General features: G+C 39.3%; 1 protein-coding gene and 1 non-coding gene across 2 annotated transcripts; both read left to right on the top strand.

The window, feature by feature from the left end:
- Positions 1 to 8,072: 8,072 nt before the first annotated feature.
- trnay-gua (transfer RNA tyrosine (anticodon GUA)) lies at positions 8,073 to 8,159 on the top strand. The gene is given in 2 exon segments: positions 8,073 to 8,109; positions 8,124 to 8,159. It is a non-coding gene; the product is annotated as a tRNA-Tyr (tRNA).
- An 11,536-nt stretch (positions 8,160 to 19,695) lies between these two features.
- Positions 19,696 to 23,518, top strand: LOC140377112 (prostaglandin E2 receptor EP1 subtype-like). Its single transcript, XM_072462414.1, has 3 exons — positions 19,696 to 19,855; positions 21,780 to 22,690; positions 23,065 to 23,518. Exons 2-3 carry the CDS (start codon positions 21,821 to 21,823, stop codon positions 23,332 to 23,334), a joined length of 1,140 nt encoding a protein of 379 aa, XP_072318515.1. The 5' UTR covers positions 19,696 to 19,855; positions 21,780 to 21,820; the 3' UTR covers positions 23,335 to 23,518.
- Positions 23,519 to 23,591: the final 73 nt, after the last annotated feature.

Here is a 23,591-nt window from a genome sequence, read left to right on the forward strand (position 1 = left end):
TTTCTTTCAGAGTGGTGAGTTCATCCTACCCACATATACACATAAATGCTGTGGGAAACGGCCCATTTAATTAAATTTTCTCCTCCATATACCGCTAAAGTGGTCATTAACTTTAACACCTTTTGTGATTGAGCCGCACGTTAACCACGACCTGCTGCTGGATGAACTGATGAAAATGGGATGTGTTGGAACAAACTGACAATATTTGCAAATCAATGTCAACTAACTGACTCAATTGAATACAGATCAGGTAGATTATTATCTTTGTAGCATTAGTTGTGAGTTTGACGTTCTGCCCTTCATTTCATAACCAGTGTGTCATTGTAAGGGTGTTTTCTGTGTATAAAATGACTTCATATGTGTCAAACTATAACCAATACATTCAGTTTTATGCTCTGTTTTAAACATAACCTTTCTGGTGGAGGGAACAACACCAGCTGGTCTCCATGGAGATGTTACTGCTTTGCATGGAACGTTCCACAATTACAAATATACAGCATTAATTCAATAATGATGGTGATTTTATTGCTCAAAATGACCTTGCAATGCACGTTTTCTCTGCACCACGCGACGGTCTCCACGGATATAAAAGCTTCATGCCATAATGTGGCACATTCTAGGCAAAGCAGTAACATGGCCGTGCAGACGAGCAGGATGCGCCCCCTTCAGCCATCAGAAAAGTTACATTGTGCACCTTTAACTTAAAGAGGATTTGATTTTTCATGACCCAATTTCATCATCACATATTCATTATTAATTGACTGTTTATTAATCTTAGCGTTTATATTATTACCAAAGTCTGGAGCAGAGTTAATGTTCTGAAATGGGGAAACTTGACAGTGGAAGAAGTGCAGATCCCAGGAATATGATTCATAATGCAGTTCACATTTACTCCATAGATGGTCCGAGCGTCTCTGCTCTAAGTCACTGTCTGTGGATGATATTACCTCCAATGGCCTCGGAAGACTCATTACAGCAACAAACGACTATTGGTCACGGCTAAGCTCCGAGCCAACCTTCAGAGTGACGGATAAACGTGGCACTAGACCCGTTTGTTTAGAGAGGGTTACCTGGCCCGACTGTTTGTCAAAGCAACACTCAACACTGGATAAAGGTGTGAGGAGAAAACACATTTAAAACATCTGTCTTCATGAGTTGGGGAATTGAAATTTAATAATAGTTGAAAGAACAGGGCAGTGGGTTGAGGTCCTGAAATTGAAATGTAATCAAATTAGGGTGCAATGACCAGGCGCAGACAAGAAATTCACAAAAGTGTCAGTTTTTAGAGATGCTCTGTCCAACTTTCTTTCCCTGCTCAAACTCAAATGTCTCTTTTTAAACATTTCAAGTATAGCACCCAAAAATAGGAGCAAAACTGTCATTGCACACTTCACACATCAATTATCGTCATATTATTCTGGCTGTTCTGTGAGTGAACGAAATGGTTGCCTTCACATTTACATGAATTGAAAGCAGACATGTAACAAAAGCGCGTCATGTAATCTCCACTGTGGTGTCTGTCTGCTGCAATACAACCTCCTCTGGATGATAATGTCTCTTCAAAGACTTAATATCTGAAAAGTCCCAGCTACTTTAGGAGGTCACATTACATCTGACTGTAAGAAACAGGGGAATAGAATACAGTTTTGAATGTGTTTTCTTTGTTTTGATTTCACTTTTACGTCTGTTAGACTCGTGGGTGTTTGACATGTCCCAATATTCTGAGCACAAAATGATCAGATTACACTTGTTTTTGTCTTTTTTTTTGTCATTTTATTTTTTGTTAAAGTGACACCATGTGACGTTCTGGAGGTGTGTGATTCCATGGAAATTGAAAACCATACTTTGGAACTTCGAATAATCAATTTGTCTTTGTTTAGAGAGAGCTCAAGGTGACCAGAGTGCTTCACAATAAAAAACTAGGGAGTGTCTGCAGTGCCGCGGCGCGCAGCCGAAACTGCCATGTTATTTTTGTGCCGGCCGCGCGCCGCGGCTCCTGAAACTGCGCCGCTATTTGACCGCGTTTTAGCGCCGTTTTAGACCTCGCCGGGTTAGGGTTAAGGTTAATGTTAAGGTTAAGGTTAAGGTTAGGGTTAAGGTTAAGGTTAGGGTTAGGGTTAGGGTTAGGGTTAAGGTTAAGGTTAAGGTTAAGGTTAAGGTTAAGGTTAAGGTTAAGGTTAGGGTTAAGGTTAAGGTTAAGGTTAAGGTTAGGGTTAAGGTTAGGGTTAGGGTTAAGGTTAAGGTTAAGGTTAAGGTTAAGGTTAGGGTTAGGGTTAGGGTTAAGGTTAAGGTTAAGGTTAAGGTTAGGGTTAAGGTTAGGGTTAGGGTTAGGGTTATGGTTAGGGTTAAGGTTAAGGTTAGGGTTAAGGTTAGGGTTAGGGTTAGGGTTAAGGTTATGGTTAAGGTTAGGGTTAAGGTTAAGGTTAAGGTTAGGGTTAAGGTTAGGGTTAGGGTTAGGGTTATGGTTAGGGTTAAGGTTAAGGTTAAGGTTAGGGTTAGGGTTAAGGTTAAGGTTAAGGTTAAGGTTAGGGTTAGGGTTAAGGTTAAGGTTAAAGTTAGGGTTAGGGTTAGGGTTAGGGTTAGGGTTAAGGTTAGGGTTAAGGTTAGGGTTAGGGTTAAGGTTAAGGTTAGGGTTAAGGTTAGGGTTAGGGTTAAGGTTAGGGTTAAGGTTAGGGTTAAGGTTAGGGTTAAGGTTAAGGTTAGGGTTAAGGTTAAGGTTAGGGTTAAGGTTAGGGTTAGGGTTAAGGTTAAGGTTAGGGTTAAGGTTAGGGTTAGGGTTAGGGTTAGGGTTAAGGTTAGGGTTAAGGTCAGGGTTAAGGTTAGGGTTAGGGTTAGGGTTAGGGTTAGGGTTAAGGTTAAGGTTAAGGTTAGGGTTAGGGTTAAGGTTAAGGTTAGGGTTAAGGTTAGGGTTAGGGTTAAGGTTAAGGTTAAGGTTAAGGTTAAGGTTAGGGTTAAGGTTAAGGTTATGGTTAGGGTTAGGGTTAGGGTTAAGGTTAGGGTTAAGGTTAAGGTTAAGGTTAAGGTTAGGGTTAAGGTTAAGGTTAGGGTTAGGGTTAGGGTTAGGGTTAGGGTTAGGGTTAAGGTTAAGGTTAAGGTTAGGGTTAAGGTTAGGGTTAAGGTTAGGGTTAGGGTTAGGGTTAAGGTTAAGGTTAAGGTTAGGGTTAGGGTTAAGGTTAGGGTTAGGGTTAAGGTTAAGGTTAGGGTTAAGGTTAAGGTTAAGGTTAGGGTTAAGGTTAGGGTTAGGGTTAAGGTTAAGGTTAGGGTTAGGGTTAGGGTTAGGGTTAGGGTCAGCCATGACGCTATAAGAAAAGTCAGGGTTAGGGTTAGGGTTAGGGTTAAGGTTAGGGTTAGGGTTAGGGTTAGGGTTAGGGTTAGGGTCAGCCATGACGCTATAAGAGAAGTCAGGGTTAGGGTTAGGGTTAGGGTTAGGGTTAAGGTTAAGGTTAGGGTTAGGGTTAAGGTTAGGGTTAGGGTTAGGGTTAAGGTTAGGGTTAGGGTTAGGGTCAGCCATGACGCTATAAGAGAAGTCAGGGTTAGGGTTAGGGTTAGGGCCAGCCATGACGCTATAAGAAAAGTCAGGGTTAGGGTTAGGGTTAGGGTTAGGGTTAAGGTTAGGGTTAGGGTTAGGGTTAGGGTTAGGGTTAGGGTTAGGGTTAAGGTTAGGGTTAGGGTTAAGGTTAAGGTTAGGGTTAAGGGTTAGGGTTAGGGTTAGGGTTAGGGTTAGGGTTAGGGTTAGGGTTAGGGTTAGGGTCAGCCATGACGCTATAAGAGAAGTCAGGGTTAGGGTTAGGGTTAGGGCCAGCCATGACGCTATAAGAAAAGTCAGGGTTAGGGTTAGGGTTAGGGTTAGGGTTAGGGTTAAGGTTAGGGTTAGGGTTAGGGTTAGGGTTAGGGTTAGGGTTAGGGTTAGGGTTAGGGTTAGGGTTAAGGTTAGGGTTAGGGTTAAGGTTAAGGTTAGGGTTAAGGTTAGGGTTAGGGTCAGCTATGACGCTATAAGAGAAGTCCTGCGGTTCCCGTGCGGTTCTGCAGCCACGGCCTAAAAATTAAGGCAATACAAAAACTGTGTAAAAACTGAGTGACTGAGTGTTAAAAGCCAGTTTGAATAAACACATTTTGAGCCTAGATTTAAATTCAATTAGATGTAAGGACACAGGTTTTTATACATATTTAGTGCAATAAAAACCTGAAAAACAACAACAAAAACATACACCGGTATCACTTTATAATAATTACACCTTGATTTGCCTTAACAAAGCATGAGCAAATTGTTTTTCAAGCATGATTCGGATTCAGACTTAATAACTAATTAATAATGGTTAGGGTTAGATTCTTACTTAACTAGTTACTAAGCCTGACTCATTATTAATAAACTATTTGTTCACTAAGAATGAAGTCTTTGTTCATACTTTAATCGGGCAGGAATAAGTGTCTATTTCTGTGGGTCTTTTAAGTATTTTATTGATTTAACTGGTGTTAATTCACTGCTGGGCTACTCCTGCTGTTCAAATACACAGCAGATTTCATGTAAGTATCACTTTTCAGTTTTGGGGCAGACGTGACCTCACACAGCCCAGAGTCTAAACCAGGCCGAGGCTCTCACCTTAAAGTCTGCTGCTGCGAGCGGATATTTAGTGAGAAACAACACACAACAAGACTTGAACATTAGTGCAAGTGACAGAGATGTCCATTAAACACAAAGCAACTCTTAACATGTTGTCACATCTATAGACTATATTCTCATTTTCAGACATCTTATTTGAGTGAAGTCGCTATTGAAAGTTTAAGTCAAATTGTGAAATAGCAAATTGGAAATCAACAAAATACAAAATTTAATAATTTAAAACACAGGCCAATTTACTGCAATATGTCAAACCATGTGACATAAGGAGTGTGACTGAGCACCATATACTGTAAATGCCCATTAGGTTTTTTTACTTAGAAAAACTGACACATTTTGTGGTCAGATTTTGCTGATGTAGAACTTATGTCTCACTGGTTAACAAACAAGTTCTGGTTTAGTCCTGGTTTAGTCCTGGTTTAGTCCTAGTTTATTCCTGGTTTAGGGCAGTGGATACTCAATCAGAGCAGTCATAGTAAAGGAAATTTTAGTTTACAAAAGTTTACTGACTGGTAGTGAATACTATTAGGTTGGAAATTGCCCAAAGAAAAGAAAATACAAAATACAAAAATGTAATGTAAACATGAGTCAATTTACATATAAAAAACAAAAACAGCATTCAACACTTTAAAATGTTGAATGCTGATCTTCAAAAGTAAATTGGCTTTCATTATTGGAGCGATGACTTAAGCCGGAGCTCAGATGAGTCTGTGTCAATAATCCAAACAAACCGAGCGGGACTCAAGGTCAGTGGAGCAGAGTGGACTCATAAATCATGATACGGCAGTGAAAAGTGATCCTCCACCTGCGAGTTACACCACCAACTCTCAAACGTCCTGTTTGTCATTTGTATCATTTATGTACAGTATTTCAAAAAGAGAACATGTTTTCATTCACAGTGAAGACTTGGTCCAGAAACAGAAGACTGAAGAATAGAGAAAGAAAGAATAAATACATGTGATACAAACAGAGCCTTTGTAGAGGTTTTAGAATGAAGGATGGTTAAAGTCAGGGATCATGGAGTGATGGACAGATTTCATTTTGGAAGGACAAAAGTGACACAAATGAGTCAAGAGATTATCCCTGTAAATGGCTTCAGGTGTTTTTGGAAATGTGTTGGATTATTCTGGAGTAGAATTGTAATGTTGAGTGACCAAAACAAACAATTTTCCTGTTTTTAGATCTGTGGAGAGGTGACACGTCTCAGTATAATCACATTAAAAACTCCACATAACTGACTGTAATGTCCTTATTATGCCCTTTATGCTGCTGCTCAGACCATACTGTCTATAACACGGCTTTACTGTGCTAATGTTTAGCATATTGCACCTTTGTAAGGCAGAAAAAAGTATGCACTGTTTGATGCTATAAACACAATGTCTTTGTTTTCTATGAAAATGAAAATAACATTTTGAATTTAATTGAGTAAGAATTTGTTTTTCTTCAAATGTATTTATTTATGGCATGGCATGTGCTCATATTTTTATTTATTAAAACCTAAAACCTAAAACATGAAATGCGACACAGAAACATCAAGACAGCAAATCGAATAAAATATGTCAAACTAAAATTACAGCTTCTTCCGTGTCCAGAGTCCTTCTGGTCCAAAGACTGTCAAAAGGTCCATTTTCAATTGAGTCTGAATGTAATTTTTTTCAATTTTTCAAACGTCAGCTATAAAATGGGTCCAGTTCTTGGTTGTTGGTGAAGTTTGCACAATCCATTTCTTTGGTAAGCCATTTTTCAAGGCAATTAAAAAGAGGTTTTCTCACAGGTTTTATTCAATGCTGTTCACTCAGTTCAAAAGAGTTCATTCATGACATCTGCGCTTCTTTCAAACACATGTGCACATTATTATGACTCTTTACCCTTTACTTCCCATTCTTGTAGTCTCTAATCTCCTTCCCAATTCAATCAATGGATATTATTTTCAGGACTTGGCTACACAGATGTACTGACTCGAAAGTGCAACTCAAGCTTGTTTCCCATCCGCAAAGACATTTCCACTGAGGTCCAATAACAATTAACAGATTCAGTTTCTGGTTCATTGAGAAGGAAGTCATTTCACTAATCCTCGTTGGACAAGCACTTAAACAGCTGCACAAAGCCAACACAGAATCTTAAATGAGCTGAAAGCGTCTGTAAACTTGGTGCAAAGGGCTTTTGCTTGACGCTGCCACATTTCACCGATCCATGACATGTGAGAGATATTTCAAAATGATTTAAATAACCGAAAACATGTTTCTGAGCAAACTGTTAAGCCACTTTGGTGTTAAATGTTAAATGCACCACATAAACATTCAAAAGCATTGTAATAAAACTGACAATTGCCATCTTCCACATTAACCATCAATGTATGTCTAAACTGGCGACATGTACAGAACTGAGAGAATCATCGGAGAGCTCTTTTTAACGTCTGTCTAACATCACGTGGACACAGAGAGACCACAGTTTGGCTCCTTTCGAGGGTTCTTAATGTGAGCGTGTCGGGTTTCGAGATGTCCACAAACCTTGTACTTCGGTTTCTTATTGAAAGAAAGAAAAATTGGGCTAATCATGTATGTCTAAGTCGCCCGATAAGATGACTTAATGTGGTTTTGAGGGAATTATTGATCTTTTACTGGAAAAGTTACACATTAAATAGGACAGATACTGAAGATGCTTGAATTCAGCACGAAGGACACTTGTATTTTCTGTTGTTGAGAAAACTACAGCATCACCCTCGTCCGCTTGGCTTAAATATTTATAGCATTTACCTTTTGATTTGGTTTGGGCTTTGGGGAAAGTCATGTTATGCAAAATGTAAGGCAAGGCAAGTTTATTTGTAGAGCACATTTCATACACAAGGCAATTCAAAGTGCTTCACAAAACAGGGGGGGAAATGCATTCAAATCACAAAGAAATGACTTGTTATATATCTATTTTGAGTTGCCTCATCATCATTCATTTCACATGTATTTATAAACCAGATTATTGTCAAAAGTGATTCGATGACGTGTGTAATGTGGGGACTGTGTGGTTGTTTAAACTAACAATTCATATCATTGTTTGGTTTGAAGAAACACGTCCAATACACAACTTTGCCAAGACGAAATAATAAATCCTTCCTGGATCAAGATTTCATTTTAAAAATACACAGAGAATAAACACATTTTCCCCCCTTTAAGTGGCTTTAACCTCACATATTTAATAATGGACTCTGGAGTGCTGTGTTTTTTCCCTATTGACCTCATTCCGTCCTGCCAACCTTTTCCTCTTTATTGCACTTCTGGTCAAGCAGGAACTCCGGTCTAATTACAAAATAAAACATAATATCGACATGCGTAAAATCACCTGAAATCAGAGTATTTAGTGACAAGACAAATTGAATTGGAGCGTTCTCTGTTCATCTAAACGCAACGTGTTTGAGCTCAGTGGGTCATTGTCTTTTCCTGCTTTGTACCAGTAAGCAACCCCTTCGATAGCTCAGTTGGTAGAGCGGAGGACTGTAGAGGACACAGCTGGAATCCTTAGGTCGCTGGTTCAAATCCGGCTTGAAGGAGTAATTTTTTTCTCCTCATATTGAATTTTTCTGAACGTTTAGATCAATCATTACATTTTAGGCAAGATCTATGCGAGCGGAAATACACTCATGCATTAATTTACATTATTTTTCAATATAGATCCACTGCATTAGAGTGTGATGTACTTATATTTGGCAGGTATTGCTCGGTGACTCTGTTGTGTCCTCAAACAGACACTCCCTCTCAGACTCTTAACACTGAGCAGATCGACTCCACATTTGGAACAATCAAAATTCGGCACAAAATGTCTGAGAGGCTCTGCAGTTCTGTGTTTACAATAAAGCCCCGCGTAATGGTGGTGGTTTTGATCCTCTGTAGTGCTCCTGTCGAATGTGGCTCCCGAGTGTCAGCCGGTTCATAACATCTCATTACAAGTCGTCGCTCATCGCTGGATTTGTGTCCGGCCTCGACTTTGTCTCCAGCAAACTCACAATGATACTAAAAAAGCTATGAATAGATTTTGGAACTCTACACTACGCTATGACGTTTCCAACATGAAATTAATATGAAATTGGTGGAACAAGCCTTGAGCGTGCGACTAAACCAAAAGACGAAAACAAAAACAGAACCACGTCAAAGTCAAAATGTTAAATTCAGTTATTGGATCAAAAACTAAATTAAAAAAATACCCACAACGTCTATTTAAGTCTCACTGAGATTCAGAATCTATTTTATTGACCCAAACTCCACAAACAAAATATAACATACAGAACACATAGGGATATAAAATAATATGACATGTTTGAAAGCTTGTTTGTTGTTGTTTGTTTAATAATATGTCATTACTGTAATAAGTAATGACATATTTTTATTATTATATTATTATAAAGACATTTCCGGACTGAAAACAGTTTAGTCTCTGTCGTGGTTTTTCATTCTTAATATTTGAATATGTATAAATCTATAAATCACTTCACCCTTGTGTCTTGGATGTTGTGATGGCAACATGTTTTGAGCACGTCTTATTCTTTTCATAAAAACATTTGCAATAATCAGTCACGCTCTGTGAAACAAACATGGAGCCAACCAAAGCACATGGCAGACTTAGACCAGTGGTTCTCCAGCGTTTAACACAGAGTAGAAAATGTTTAATAATAATATTTGGCATTCCAAGTACTGCAGATGTAACCCCGACTGTATCAGGTCTAAATGGGGGCTGAAAATGGAGTAAAACAAGCATAAATCACGGATAAGCTAGAAATTCATCCACAAAAGAGGACAAAAACAATAAAAATCTGCATCTGGTGTCGTTTTGTTTAGTTTAGTTTAGTTTAGTTTAGTTTGGTGTTTTTTTTCCTGCCTGTGCACAACGAATGAAATCTAGTTATTGTGCCAACTCATACATATACTTATTTTGAAGCTGACAGTGATTAATAAGCACATGTCTTAATTCGAATTACATAAAAAATAAGTAGAATAGAATAATCAATTTGCAAAAGGTCACAGTTTGAGACAAACTTGTTTAGACCCATCCGAGCAAAAAAGGTCCAAAAGATGAGCAATAATGTCTACTCAAGGTTGACTCTCAAAATAAGATTTGCATATATGCTTTGTCGTGGTTTTTTCTCTATTTTAAATATACTTGTGTTTCCAAATGACGTGAAAGTGGCAGCAACATTGTGCAACATTTAACATAAAAAGAGCCCTCATAAAGCCAGAAACGTTTGGATGGGAGTGATCTTTACCGAGCGTTTAGCCTCCTCCAATATTTTCCACATGTAATCCACGCACAGACCTCAGTGTCATAAGACAGATGCGCTTGAGAGCCTCCTGAAATGGCAGCGGCTCCCTAATGACCTTTCCATAATGAATGCTGTTTACCCACTTGTATCGACGACCTGTTGGTGAAGTGCAATTTGCTGTGGGCCCCATGACAGCGGCCACAGACCTCGATTTGATTAAATCAAAGCAGGGAAACCGAGGGAAGAGGCCGGCGTAGATAAAGAGATGCCATAATGCCCTTCCACGTTTGTCCGCTGCATTTCAAGCTTTTCAAATGAATTACAATCCCGTTTTAGACGATCTGGGAGGAAAGCCAACAGGCGGTGCCTTCGAATGGGGGACTAACAACTCAAGAGATAAGTCAACAGAAGGGAGTCACTTGTGTTTTATGCTGTTTTCTTTCATCCTAAACTTGTTACAGGGAAACACAGCACCCAAGCGACTGTAGATAAACTCACATTTGAAGAAAAATGTTGATCCAAATTGAGCAAAGGCATGTCTCTTGCTTAAAGGAGGGGAATGTCATACGGAGGTACAATGAACTCATGGAAATAAAATAATATTACCCATGTAAATGAAAGTTGGTCATTTATGGTTTCATGGATTTTAATAAAATAAAAAATAACAAAAGAAAACAAATAAATCATGTTGTCAGGTTGAAAATGATCTCTCTTCACAATTTTCCCACGTGGACTATGAGCAGTATTATGTGTGCAGCCAGTGTGTTGCACAAACCAATGAAACAGTCCAATACCCCACCTAAACATTTGGAAACAGTGTTTCCATCACCCCTGAGCCTCTTTCCTCACTTTGCTCTGAAGAGTTCAATCATTTGGAAAGCCCTTAAAGATGGTCAGCAATGGTTGAGAAATCATGTCTTTATGATTTGATATTTTTAAGTTCAAAGTATTAAAGGAAAGTTTGGTGAAAGGACGAAGATTTGTTTAAAGAAGACATTTTGCAAACTGTTCTTGACAACAAATGGATAAGTAGTGGTCTGAGGAAGGGCATCTGCATTTTTGCGATCTGCCATCAGAGAAAATGCATCACTGTGTACTTTTTCTGATTCATTGAGACAACAAGGCAGTGTGGGATTGGAAGCAAGAGGCGCCACTGGGTCAAGTTACAGGCAAGATCTGTGTAGAAGCAAGAAGCAAGAATAAAACACTTCACAGATGAGTTGAATGCCATATGTCAGAACAGATAAAACAATAACACAGAGACAATCAGTTGCCTGACCCTTCTATATTTGGTCTAGAATCGCACCACAAGGGGCGTAAAAAATAAAAAAAAATAAAACACAAACACAGGATCTAATTTGTAGCACATGCTTCTCAAACACAGGGGACTTAGCCTCTGAATATAACATTCAGAACAGAATATATAACTTCTTTTACCTCAGACTTGCATTGTTTAGTGTTTCTCTTGTGTAAATCTTGTGCAATACTGTCATATTCATGTGCAATAGTGTTTTGTGCAATATTCTCTGTCCATATAACAGCTGTAAATAAGAGTGTCACTATTGTTATTATTATATAGTATAAGAGTTTTTATAAGAGCTTTTTTATAAGAGTATTTTTAATAAGTTTTTTATAAGTTATCTGTTTTCTACTATTTACTTCTGTACCTACTTTGTGTTGCAGCATTAGAATTTCCCAATTGTGGGACAAATAAAGGCTTAACTTGTCTTGAATCCACTCCATTTCTCGGTCATTTCCTTTTTCCCTCATGAGCTGCCATGTTTATTCATACACAGACACACGATGAGGGGCTTTTTAAATTCCGTATGGATTAATACCGTTTCTTCAGTCTTTTCTCTCGGGCTGTAATTTGTCTCCTGTCCGCCTGCGTACGACAGCAAAGATCAAACGATTTAACTAAGATCTTTGAAATGCATCATGTACGAACAACCTGCATCTGATTTGTTCATTTAGTCGATATTTTGTTCCCAGTTTTAGGTGTGTGGTGATGCCCTTTCTGTCACAACTAACCACAAACTGTGAGTGGAAAAAGCATGTGCTAGTACGAGCTTTGGACTGGCAGCGTTTGGGTTTGTGAAAAACAGTCTAAACCCACTGCAGCGACCCCAAATTATATCTGTTACAGTGCTATTAATATTGTTGGTAAGCGATGCCTTCAATAAGCATTTTCACATTAGTTCAGGTCTATTGGCTGCAGATTTTGGTGCATGTTTATCATCGTGTTTTCTCACAGTGTCAATACTGGCAACACTTTGCGCCGAGGGAAACATAAATCACACTTTTGACCCACTTCGTAACCAGCGATGAAGCGATTAAAACCACATTTCCGTCAGTTTTCAACCAGTCTGCAAGGAGGACAGTGAATATAAAGAAGCACAAATTGACACATGATTGTAAAGGTGCCTAAACGTGATTGGAACAAGTCTCGACGATCTGAAACTGGTAATAACAAATGTATCCGGCTGTTGCATTTACAGAGAAATGGAAATTCAATAGAGCAATGTTGGCTCCAACCTTCAGCACAGAAGATACTTGCCCTGATGTGCTGTTCGCTGTTCTCGCTGTAGAACAATGAACCTGACAACAACGTATTACAGTCGCTTTCAAAATCAAAACTACGAAACACTTTTTGCAAAACCTAAAACACTTTTTGAACACAGATTGCTCTTTGCATGTTCTACAGTCTATCCACCTAATGCTTAAAAGAAAAATACTATTTGTTGTATAATTTTTACACATATTTGCAGCATAAACCTCACTCTCAAATGACAGAAAGTGTGATGGTCCTACAGGTCACTAACTCACACACACACACACACACGCACACACGCACACACACACACACACACGCACACACACACGCACGCGCACACACACGCACGCACGCACGCACGCATGCGCGCGCGCGCACACACATATTACATATCACTTTTCACCTGGTTACAGCAGCGTTTCCTCATCATTCGCATTCTCAAACTTGTATTTTGATTTTGCATGTTTGAGTTAATCCTGTAATGTCCTGCAACAGAGACTCAAGTGCTCCCATTCCCATTTCCACCTACCTCCTATCCCCGCCCACATCCCTCCTCTTAGTTGCGATTATTAAAAAAATTCAACCTGTTCAAAAATGTCAGATTGCCATTTTTTAAACAATTAAAACATATATGCTACGTCACTGTGAAGAGTCTTAACAGTTCTGCAGTTTTGAACAGGAAGTCAAAGGGCTTGTTTTGTGGTTTACAATTAAGAAAATATAAAATGATGATGTACTTCTCTTATACATCAATACTAAGTATACAAAAAAAAACACAGTATGGCTCCTACAAGTTCATAATGTTCATCAGCTCTGCATTTATTTGTAGAGTTCAAACGGATTTTGTTCTATAGATTTTTACTGAAAAACACTCGGAAAAGAATCATATTTTAAACGGAAAAGCCTTGTTTGTGTTGCGTTCTTGTTGAAGTTTACACATTGACACTAGTGTGAATATTTGACACAAACACTGGAAAATACTACACTGTAAAACGAGGTTAGCTCCAGTTTGCAGCCGGGACGATGTGAGACACTGAGCTCTGCACTGAAGCTCCACAGCACTTGACCATTTTGTTGGATTGTGGTCAGGGGCCGAGGGCCAAACGTGTTGTTCAGGTTTAGAGCCGGAGAGACTGACATCCTTTTGGTAACGCTCTTCACACAGGACGCTCTGCAGTGAAGGCACCTGTGCTTCTCCGTGCTTCAGGACACACGCTGCAGATGTGAAACTGTCTGTCTTCAAGATTCATTGACAACCACTGGTGGAACAAGTACTCAATTCTGTTACTTAAGTAAAAGTACAGATACTGAAGCAAAAGAAATTCAAGTAAAAGTAAAAGTAGCACATAAAAAGTCCACTTAAGAATATGTTTTAAAGTATTAGCATAAAATGTACTTTAAGAGTAAAAAGTATTTCACACCGATTTTGACACAATTAAAGTTAAATTTAGTCATTTTGATGAAATTATTTCACTGAGCTTTGTCAACAGTAGCATTTTTCTAGTTCGTATTGTTGTGAAATCATAGACAAAGCAGATATAAGAGTACACTTTCTCTAATAAACCTGTGCATAAGCTTTCAGCGGCAAAATTATATTGACTTTGGTAATACTTGTTGTGCATTGTCAATCAGGCTTTGCTGACACAACAACTTCAAACATAACAGGCTCGTCCTCCAGGCCAAACAAATATGAAAGTCACTGCTTCTGCACCACACTAAATATAACTACAAAACAGGTTAATATGTTATGTAAATCCTCACTAATGAAGTGGAAACGGCAGCAGGTCATTTCTCTGTCTGGGACAAGATAATCTATGTGTGGGTGAATTTACGTTTCTCCTATGAATGATTTTGTGTTGTTGCAGAAGCACCACTCACTTTTGGGTCCATTTATAATAATAAAAAAAAAAAAAACAGTGTGCATCCGTTTTTGCAGTTATTACAGTGTGCTTTTCTTACGTTGTGATAAATGACCCTTTTAGGAGAGAGGACAAACCATCTATCAGGTTAAAAAGGTTAGACAAGGACGTTAAGCACAGCATGATCGCCTCCATCAGCAAAACCCTGCTGGCTCAAAGACATCACTGCATCGATGTGTGTGCCATAATGCGAGAGGCAGCACGAGCCAAAGGAGAGAGAGGGACATCCTGCAGTCGTGTTAGTGTGGTGTGGCTCTTCTGGTTTTACTAACTTCAAATAAAGTCAGTGAAAGCATCAGTATTTATTATTTATTGTAATAGAAAACTAGTTCATCATTTTGTGTTGAAGGTGTACTATGGGTTTGTCACTTACTTGTCTCTATAGAGAAGGTATTTTTCTGCAATCTCAAACAGTGTGTCAATAAACATATCTACAGTATCTTGAATTTACTGAATTACGTGTGTTTTATTGCTCAAAATGACAGTGAACACATGCATTCTTACTGTGAGCTGCCACACCTGCCGCTCCACAGATCTGGAGTCTACGTTTGTGATCTATATAAAGACACTCTAGACTTTCAGAGACAAGGCAGAAGATGATATGAACTCAAGAGGCAAAAAATAACCAAGTTTAAGGAAGTTTGTGTTTGTAAATGGATTAATAAATGAGACCCCTGATCTATAGCTTGTCCTGGTGGTGCCACTTACGTGTCTCTGTGGCAATAGATAAGTTTAATGGCATACACTGAAACTTACCACACAAAGAAAAGTTATAATATTGTTAAAATGTTACAGTTGTACCAGTGCATGTGGAGCTCATGATTGTGACACATCAGTAGAATTTTCAGTCACTGGTGCTCTAATGTGATTTTAAGATGCTTAATACTAAACTCAGCCCTCATTTTGCCACTATTATCATAACTCATTGTTGTGTGTGGCACCTTAATGCCAAAGCAAGTTCAATGGCAATAAACCCCTTTCTGATTCTGATTCATTCATACGTATTCTGACTGATGAATGAATGAATGTATTTACCAGTAGTGACCCAGACGTTTATTGCTCCACAGTCCTATATTTTACTTTTTCACTATATTTTGGCTAGTATATCTCTATGGCCGATTAGCGCACCAATTGTAAATATTTCCATGGTAATGTTTTCTTCTTTCAGCCCCAGGGCAGCTGTGACTACTACAGAGTTGTCTTACCATCTGGAGTAAATGTGATATAAAAACATGCCATTATAGAGGGCCCGTGGGGGAAAAGTCAAGTTTGTGTTCTATCCACACATCTGCTCCTTCTCTGAAACCTAATGAATGAAGACTATTTACCAGATTGGCCCCATATTTTCCAAGTGCTTAACTTATATATTTTTCTATACCGTTTGACAAAGTGATCATGGCGGCAGGAAGAATGAACATCTGAGCTCCATTTGAGTAGTCAAGTGTTTAAAGCTCTATATAAGCTTTATGGTGTTTACATGCCACCTGCCTGACGTTGTTTAGGTAATAGCTGTAGCAGCATCTAAAATGGATGATTTATTGGTTTATTTATAGCAAATAGCACTGATTGCCAAAACATTCTTACAAAGTAAAAACTCAGTTCCATCTTACACTAGGTGGTGAAAAAAATATTATAAACGGCAGATTATCTGTAAAAATGATTAAATTAAAGCTGGCATACCTGATTTTGTCCCTTGCTCTGACAAACCGACAAACCCTTTGGCACCTTGTTAATATTCACATTCATTCATTTTTGGGCTCGCTCACAGCTTTAACTCTACTTTTTCAGACATCAAAGTGAAACTAGGGTTGACCGCCCCAAGCGCAGCCAATCAGAGCGCTGCTTTTGGCTCTTACTTCCACGTCGACAAGGCAGAAAATACTTTATTATTATTAGCTGCAGACAGCGTACATCTGCCTATTTTTTGTTAGAAAACACAAAAATGTACTTATCTACAGACAAACAAAAATGGGTCACCCCAGAGAAATGAGGACTGGGATTTTACCTCAACTATCCAAACTAAACCAGGAAATGCACAATGTACCACACAACAATGTTTTGGTACCACACGAATTAGAAAAAAACCTGTACCGCAGTACTGCAGTTGTCAAGCCCTTTAACCTTTATATTATGAAACCTTTTAAGAGGAATATATGGAAAGTCTTGCATGCACCTTCATCAAGGATCCAGATGTGCTCCACGAGCTCCAACGTTGATGGTTTTTACAGCTGCATTTGGAAAAACACATCAATTTCTTTCTTTGATTGACAGTGATGTCTGGGAGGAAACAGTGGCCATGTTTGTTTTCATTTTACAAGCATGGCTGGCACCGAAAGGCCACATATTACGCAGATTGGAGCTTGGACACAAGCATAACTCCAGGCTGGCGGCAAGTTCAGTGCGGAGTAGGGCACTGACACCAAAATTGGTTTGAAAACACATGAGAGAGACAGCGGATGGGAAGGCTCTCCCAGTTGGCTATAGACTTAGACCGTAATGGGCTAAATGGTCCCAAAGATTACTGCAGTATGGGGCTTTTGGCAGAACTGACATGCTAAGAGTCAGTTCCCAGAAGTAGCCTACAGAGTTATGTTTGACTAAAGTACTTTTATTTTACATAGAAGAAGAAAAAAAACACTATTGTTGACTTCATGGACTGTTAAAGTCTGAACTGGGGAATCTTTAACGTTGACATTGGTATTATTATTGAATTATTGCGGTATTTTAAGCAAACAACGGCTGGCAGAGCTGTAATAATAACAATGTCTGTCTAGTGTTGAACTCCACAACATTGTACACGACAGTATGAATTGCCGGGGCAGGTTTCAAAGATGAACCCTTTATAGCCTCGGAAACGGAAAGCCGAACTTTAAGAGCTGTGACATTTTGGCCACTGCATAGTCACTTACTGTTTCTAATCATGTGGTTTACTCCGATTCAACAAAAAAACTCAATTGAAAACACATGGATCATAACAGAGATGGACAAGACCACCCAAAGACAGCTCACATAACTGTAGAGGAATCATTTTGATTTAGATTCTATCATGATTTCGAAGCGCATTGTACATTTTATAGTCCAGTTTACCAAATTATTGGTCTTGGACAATCACTGCCGTCTGATGGTCTTCCCCTCCCTGAGCCTTTTTAGTCCAACAATCAAAAGTCTGGCCCTTGAATGCATATTTCCTGTAGTGGAAGAAGACCCCCGCCGCTCTATTATCCTCATCACTTGCTCCTGGAAACGGTGCGTTTTTGGTCTCCGCACTTCACCTACTCTTCCAATACTAAGTCTGTACACTTTATGAGGTTCCTCCTTCCCTCCACTTTTCCACCGACCACAGAATCAAAGGCTACATTCTTCAGGTCTGACCCTGCCATTTTTACTTGTAAAACAAAACAATTTTAATCTGAGTTCTAAAAAGGCAGCTTGTTTTTGCGTTGCACGTCTTGAAACGAGTGGATTTTGGCCTCAGCTTTCTCCCACAACTGTTTTGCGGTTTCATTTTAGTCCATGCAAAATCTGAACCTTCTGCAGAGCACTCTTTGCGTCAAGTACATCTCACATTTGTATTATTTCAAAAACTTGAAATGGACAGGTCGTCAGCTTGCCAACTACCAAAACAAATAATTGTTTAAACTACCAGTCTACATACCTGATGTTTTAGTTAGTAGTTCATGACAGACTGTGCATTTCATTAAAACATAGTGAACATGATTATATACTCAATTGAGTAAAAATTGTGCCTATTTTCCCACGGTTTGACCATTTTAGTGAAGTTTACAACGTTACTTCCTGGTTGGACATGAGCAGCAGATGTGACATTGGTTGAGGTCATTCCACAACGGTTACCTAGCAACTGTACTGTAAACATAGGGCCAAAATCCCTATAAATTACACAATGGCTATGATTTGACAAACAATACTTGATAACACATTTATTTTGTTGAATGATTGTTTAAACTGTCAGAAAATGGTGTCCGTTAATTGTCCCTGTGTTTTGGAGGTGTTCATTCAGTTAATTCCTGTAATTCGCAAACTTTCCTAACTGCAACTTGACTGAGGTAAAACTATGATAAATATTTACCACCAAACTACGTCAGACTTGGAAAAAACCTGTCATATGCACTTTAAAGTGAACAGTGAGATGTACTCAGAACTGCACCTACAAAAGGTGAAACTCATGAATACATCTAGAAGGAACTGATGTTTTAAATTTGTTTTTATTGAATTGAATTGAATTAATTTGTGGCAGGATATTAAGGTTTCTGTCGAGATACTAGACGCCGGCTGCTTTTGGTGGGTGCCACACACTCTAATAAAGTAACACCAGATACAGCTGATATTTGTCCACAATAGAGACTGATTTATTCTTTTCATATCCCTTCCACGTACGTGGCTCCTGCTCAGTGCTATGGATCTTCTCTGCACCTGTTCGCCACATGCTGCTCTTTTAGCACCTGGTTTGTGTATCTACAGCTCTTGGAAACTTGTGTGTAATCCAGTTAACAACGGATCCAGCTTTCACAGCAAATAAATAATATACAAATGATTCACTGGCACAAACTTTACATTTAAATATTCTCATTATAAACTCTAGTGTCTTGTGAATCTGTTTAATAGCCCTGTTGTGATGGGTCATATTCTCCAGACAGATAGTGTAGAAAAGCAACATTATATTGTGATCAAATTGTGCAGTTCAGCATCTTCTTCCCATATGTCAATAATGCGTGTACATTTATTACTGGAGTCAGCATGATATCAACAGGATCCGCTGGAATATCACTTTCTATTGATTGCCTGAAAATAGCGGGAGGAGAATCTAATAATAACTTTTTACGTCAATTGCTGTACGCAGAATGTCACAGTAGAATTCAAGATATTTACTATATTTACCATAGTACAAAGATATAATTGTGCTGTGACAGTAAATGTATTTGAGTTATGCTATACCGATACATGACCATAAACTATTTCTCCAGACTTGGGACTGGCACAAAAAGGAAAGTTTCTTACTCTTGTTTGTTGTGAGGGATAATTTGTGGCAGAATAGGCTGAATAAAGACTCTTGACATGACAGCAGATAAGAAAACCTAGGGGCACAATGGGCCCGGTGGTACCATAGCAAAAAAGACTGGCCCTTTCCAAGTATGTAGGCTCTTGAGCCGGTCACGTGACATGGACATTACAGGCACAACATGATCTAAAGAGTAGAAGTAGTAACAGTGTCAACGCTTACAAGACATGAGGGGGTGCACTGAAGGTTAAAACAGACGCGATTGAAAGAAAAAAACGTGCGTGTGTTGGCTCGGGTCCTTCACAGCCTTCAGTCTGCCTCAGGAGCCGGAGCAGGAGCCGAGTGAAGCGGAGTCAGACCGTAGACATGGAGAGGACGCGGGGACGAGCGCATCTCACTGCTCCTGCGAGGGGCGAGAAGACACGCACTGCTGTGGGATTTATTTCTACTGTTTAACACACGTTCAAAAGGCAGAGGAGCAGGCCGCTATTTTTCAAACAGGGTGAGTAGGTTTTTTGTTTTTAAATAATATATAAAAGCGTCCAAACTGTCACAGGGGCAACGAGCCCGTCCAAATGAATGAGTTACTTATTTACAGAAGGAAAAACACTCTCTAATTACTCAGCATCATTCACAATACAAGGCATACATTTTAATGGCAAATGAATATCACAATTTTCTTGAGCATTAATTAATTGTTGTTGTTGTTGTTTCATTAAAAACTAAAGCTTTTTGCTGCTTCTGAAAGTTCATGCCTAACTGTGATTGGTTAAATGGACCTGTCACTGTCACAATGTGCCTATGTTTACATGCAAACAGAAAATATGATCATTATCTGATTTATGGAGATATCGTATTAATTGTAATGTAAAGAGGTACAGCTTGTCATAGTGTTATTGCCAGAACAGGGTTTGACAAAGAAAATGAAGCAAAAAGGCTAAACTAATAAGGAAAAGATAAAGATGAAAGAGAGAACGTTAAAGATTGAAAGAGTTATTTCAAATTTATTATACTTCATCTGGAGTTTTTGATGATCAGATTGAGCGTGTGCATGTAAACAGTAAACACACACACGCACGCGCACACACACACACACAATCTGATTTTACTATATTGGGTTCTCTGATTATTCTAGTTATCTGGTGTTTTTCTGTCCTTGTAAATGTTCAGTTCATGATGGAGACTGACCAATAGAAGCAGTGGGAGGGGTTTGCGCATGGAGCTGAATGAATCCGAAAATCACTGAATTAAAATAAGAATATCACCAAAAGAGCATGACATCACAGATTAGCTCGTGATTCGATTTTAAACGCCATTTTGCCGATTCACTTCAATACGCACCAATCACTGTCCCTGGTTCCTGCTGTTGTCTCAGTAATTGGGTGCGTTCATGTTGACTATATTTCTGAGGAGGCTGACAGGCTTAACTGCTCTGTTCAAATGTGACTCTGAGGCCCCAGTAAACCTCTGTCAGCGTAAGATTGAATGTGAGTGAAAGACTGTAGAACAATGCCATGGCAATTCCAATGTCAAGTTAACTGTTTTCATGTCTCCTCTGGGGGTGCAGGGTGCCAATTCCCCCCATGTGTGCTGTAGATTTTTCTCACATGGCAATTTGCTTCCATCTTTGCAGAGCAGGATTAAGCAGCTTTTTCATAAGATAACCTCAGAGTGATTCAGAGGTATTGGCTACTTCAACAATGGAATCACTATACTTTACTTCTCATTACTTCTAAATTAATCCAAAACAGGTGGGCCCACTGCAAATCAATAAAAATGTCCTCGTACTATTACGGCATCATTATATTACAGCAACAGTGGTAACAGGAAGGCATTGTGAGATTCCACAAAGTTACCACATTTAATTTACTTTTATGGGGGATATAAAAATCGATATAGTATGCAGGTGCAACACATGGCAAAAGTTCAGAAATTTGCCCATGTTTTTCTTTTAATCCTAAACCAACTCAAATATGAACTGCTCACCCAACACAAGGATAGCGTTTGCTGTTTGCTAATTAATAATTCCAAATAACAGTAATGAAAACTGTATTTATACAGCACGGTAGACCCTCAAATCCAGTGGTAAACTACCGTATTTTCCGGACTATAAGTTGCACCAGCCAAAAAATGCATAATAGAGAAGAAAAAAACATATATAAGTTGCACTGGAGTATGAAATGTGGTTGCAAGTGTGAAAATAACAAATAATATCACATATAAGTCGCACCGGAGTATAAATATAAGTATATAAGTATAAATATAAGTATAAGTTGCAACCAGACCAAAACTATGAAAAAAGATGCAACTTACAGTCCGGAAAATACGGTACATCTGTAGCCACAGCTGCCCTGGGCTAAACGGAATTGAGGCTGTAACCAGTATTTCAGTATTTGACTTGCACCCTTTTATTCCTTCTCTTGCAGACTTCCTTTGGTATGAATCTAACCATGCGAGTTGTGGAGCGATGTTAGCCCTGAGTCACTACAACTCCACCAGCTCCCTGCTCCGTACACGGCTATGCAATGACAGTGAAGGGAGCGTGGAGGCCAGGCTGGCTTTGGATGTCCTCGCCCGACAGGAAAACTTCACTTTTGTGCGCCCGACGACAAGTGGAATCATAATTGTGGTGCTGTCTATGACTCTGGGTATAGTCTCCAACATAGTGGCGTTGTTTATTTTGGCCAATGCCTACACACTCCAGCGAAGACGATCCAAAGCCACTTTCCTGCTGTTTGCCACTTCACTTGTTGTCACTGATTTCATTGGACATTTGATTCCTGGAGCACTTGTTCTCAGACTTTATCTTTCTGGAGGGGTTCGTCCTGAAGACCACAGCTCCACAGATGGGATGTGTCAATTCTTGGGGGGCAGCATGGTGTTTTTTGGCCTGTGCCCGCTGTTCCTTGGATGTGCGATGGCAGCGGAGCGTTGCCTGGGTGTCACTAAACCCCTTCTGCACTCGTCTTTGGTCACAACCACACGAACAAAAGCCAGTCTATGTGGGATTTGGCTGGCTGCTCTCTCTGTAGCCTTGTTGCCCTGCTTCAAGTTAGGCTCCTACACCTATCAGGACCCTGGGACGTGGTGCTTTATAAAGGTCCTAAATGACATTGGAGAGGTGGATGTAGCATTTGTGGTGCTCTTCTCAGGATTAGGTCTGACCTCACTGGCTGTAGCGCTGGTCTGTAATACAATAAGTGGACTGACGTTGGTTTTGGCACGGCTGAGGAGGAGACCGAGGACGCATCCTTCAGCAAACACCCACGACATTGAGATGGTGGTGCAGCTGCTTGGCATCATGATCACTTCCTGCATCTGCTGGAGCCCTCTTCTGGTGAGAACTGCAAAGTACAAACAATGTCAGTTATCAAAGTGGGGCTAATCCAAGGAACAACAAAGCCTACTGACTACCTAACCTAATGTATGCATATTTCTACATTTTTATCATAACATTTAAAAAGACAAAGTACATTAAAAAGATTGCTTACAAAAATGATTCATCCATCAATTTTGCAGTTAAGATAGATATTAAGCCCACAATGGTGAAGTTATTAGACTCTAAAGCTATGTTTTTAAATCTATACGATATTCACATTGTTACATATTAACCCAAAATGTCTATAGGGCAAAAAATATAAATTATGGCAATTTACAAATAATAAGCGATGCAGTGCTTTTTAAATTGTTTTATACAATTTTCTCTTGCAGGTCTTTGGCTTGATGACAGCATTGCACTCTTATACTGGATCTATTGGAGAGGATTTGTTGACATATAAAACTTTGATGCTGAAGGGCGTGAGACTGGCAACATGGAACCAAATCCTGGATCCTTGGGTCTACATTCTGCTACGTCGCACTGTCCTCCGGAAGATCTACCTCATCGCCAAGTGCCAGGCCGGTCTAAGGAGCAGTGTGCTGGGGCGCTGGGAGCCCACGTCCTACCCGAGCTCGGACAAGAACCAGGTGGATCAAGTCTAACTGGAGAAGAGGCTGTAGTATGCACTGTCAACAGCTGCCTAAAACTGTATCAAAAACAGCATTCTGCCAGGAGCCCTTAAAAATGAATAAAAATCCACCCTGCATTTGCAAATTAAATCATTTTACTGTTGTGTTGGTCCAGGAATTCTGTCAGTCATCAGTCAAACTTCATACTAATCTAACATATCTCACTACTAGACCTCCCAATTTATGTAAAAAAATGCATGTCTTTTTTATGTGTCTATTTGTGGGTAGTT

The sequence above is a fragment of the Eucyclogobius newberryi genome, unplaced genomic scaffold (genome assembly GCF_026437365.1).
Source record: "Eucyclogobius newberryi isolate DKJ021-1_F unplaced genomic scaffold, fEucNew1.0.hap1 SCAF_4, whole genome shotgun sequence".
Taxonomy (NCBI): Eukaryota; Metazoa; Chordata; class Actinopteri; order Gobiiformes; family Gobiidae; genus Eucyclogobius; species Eucyclogobius newberryi.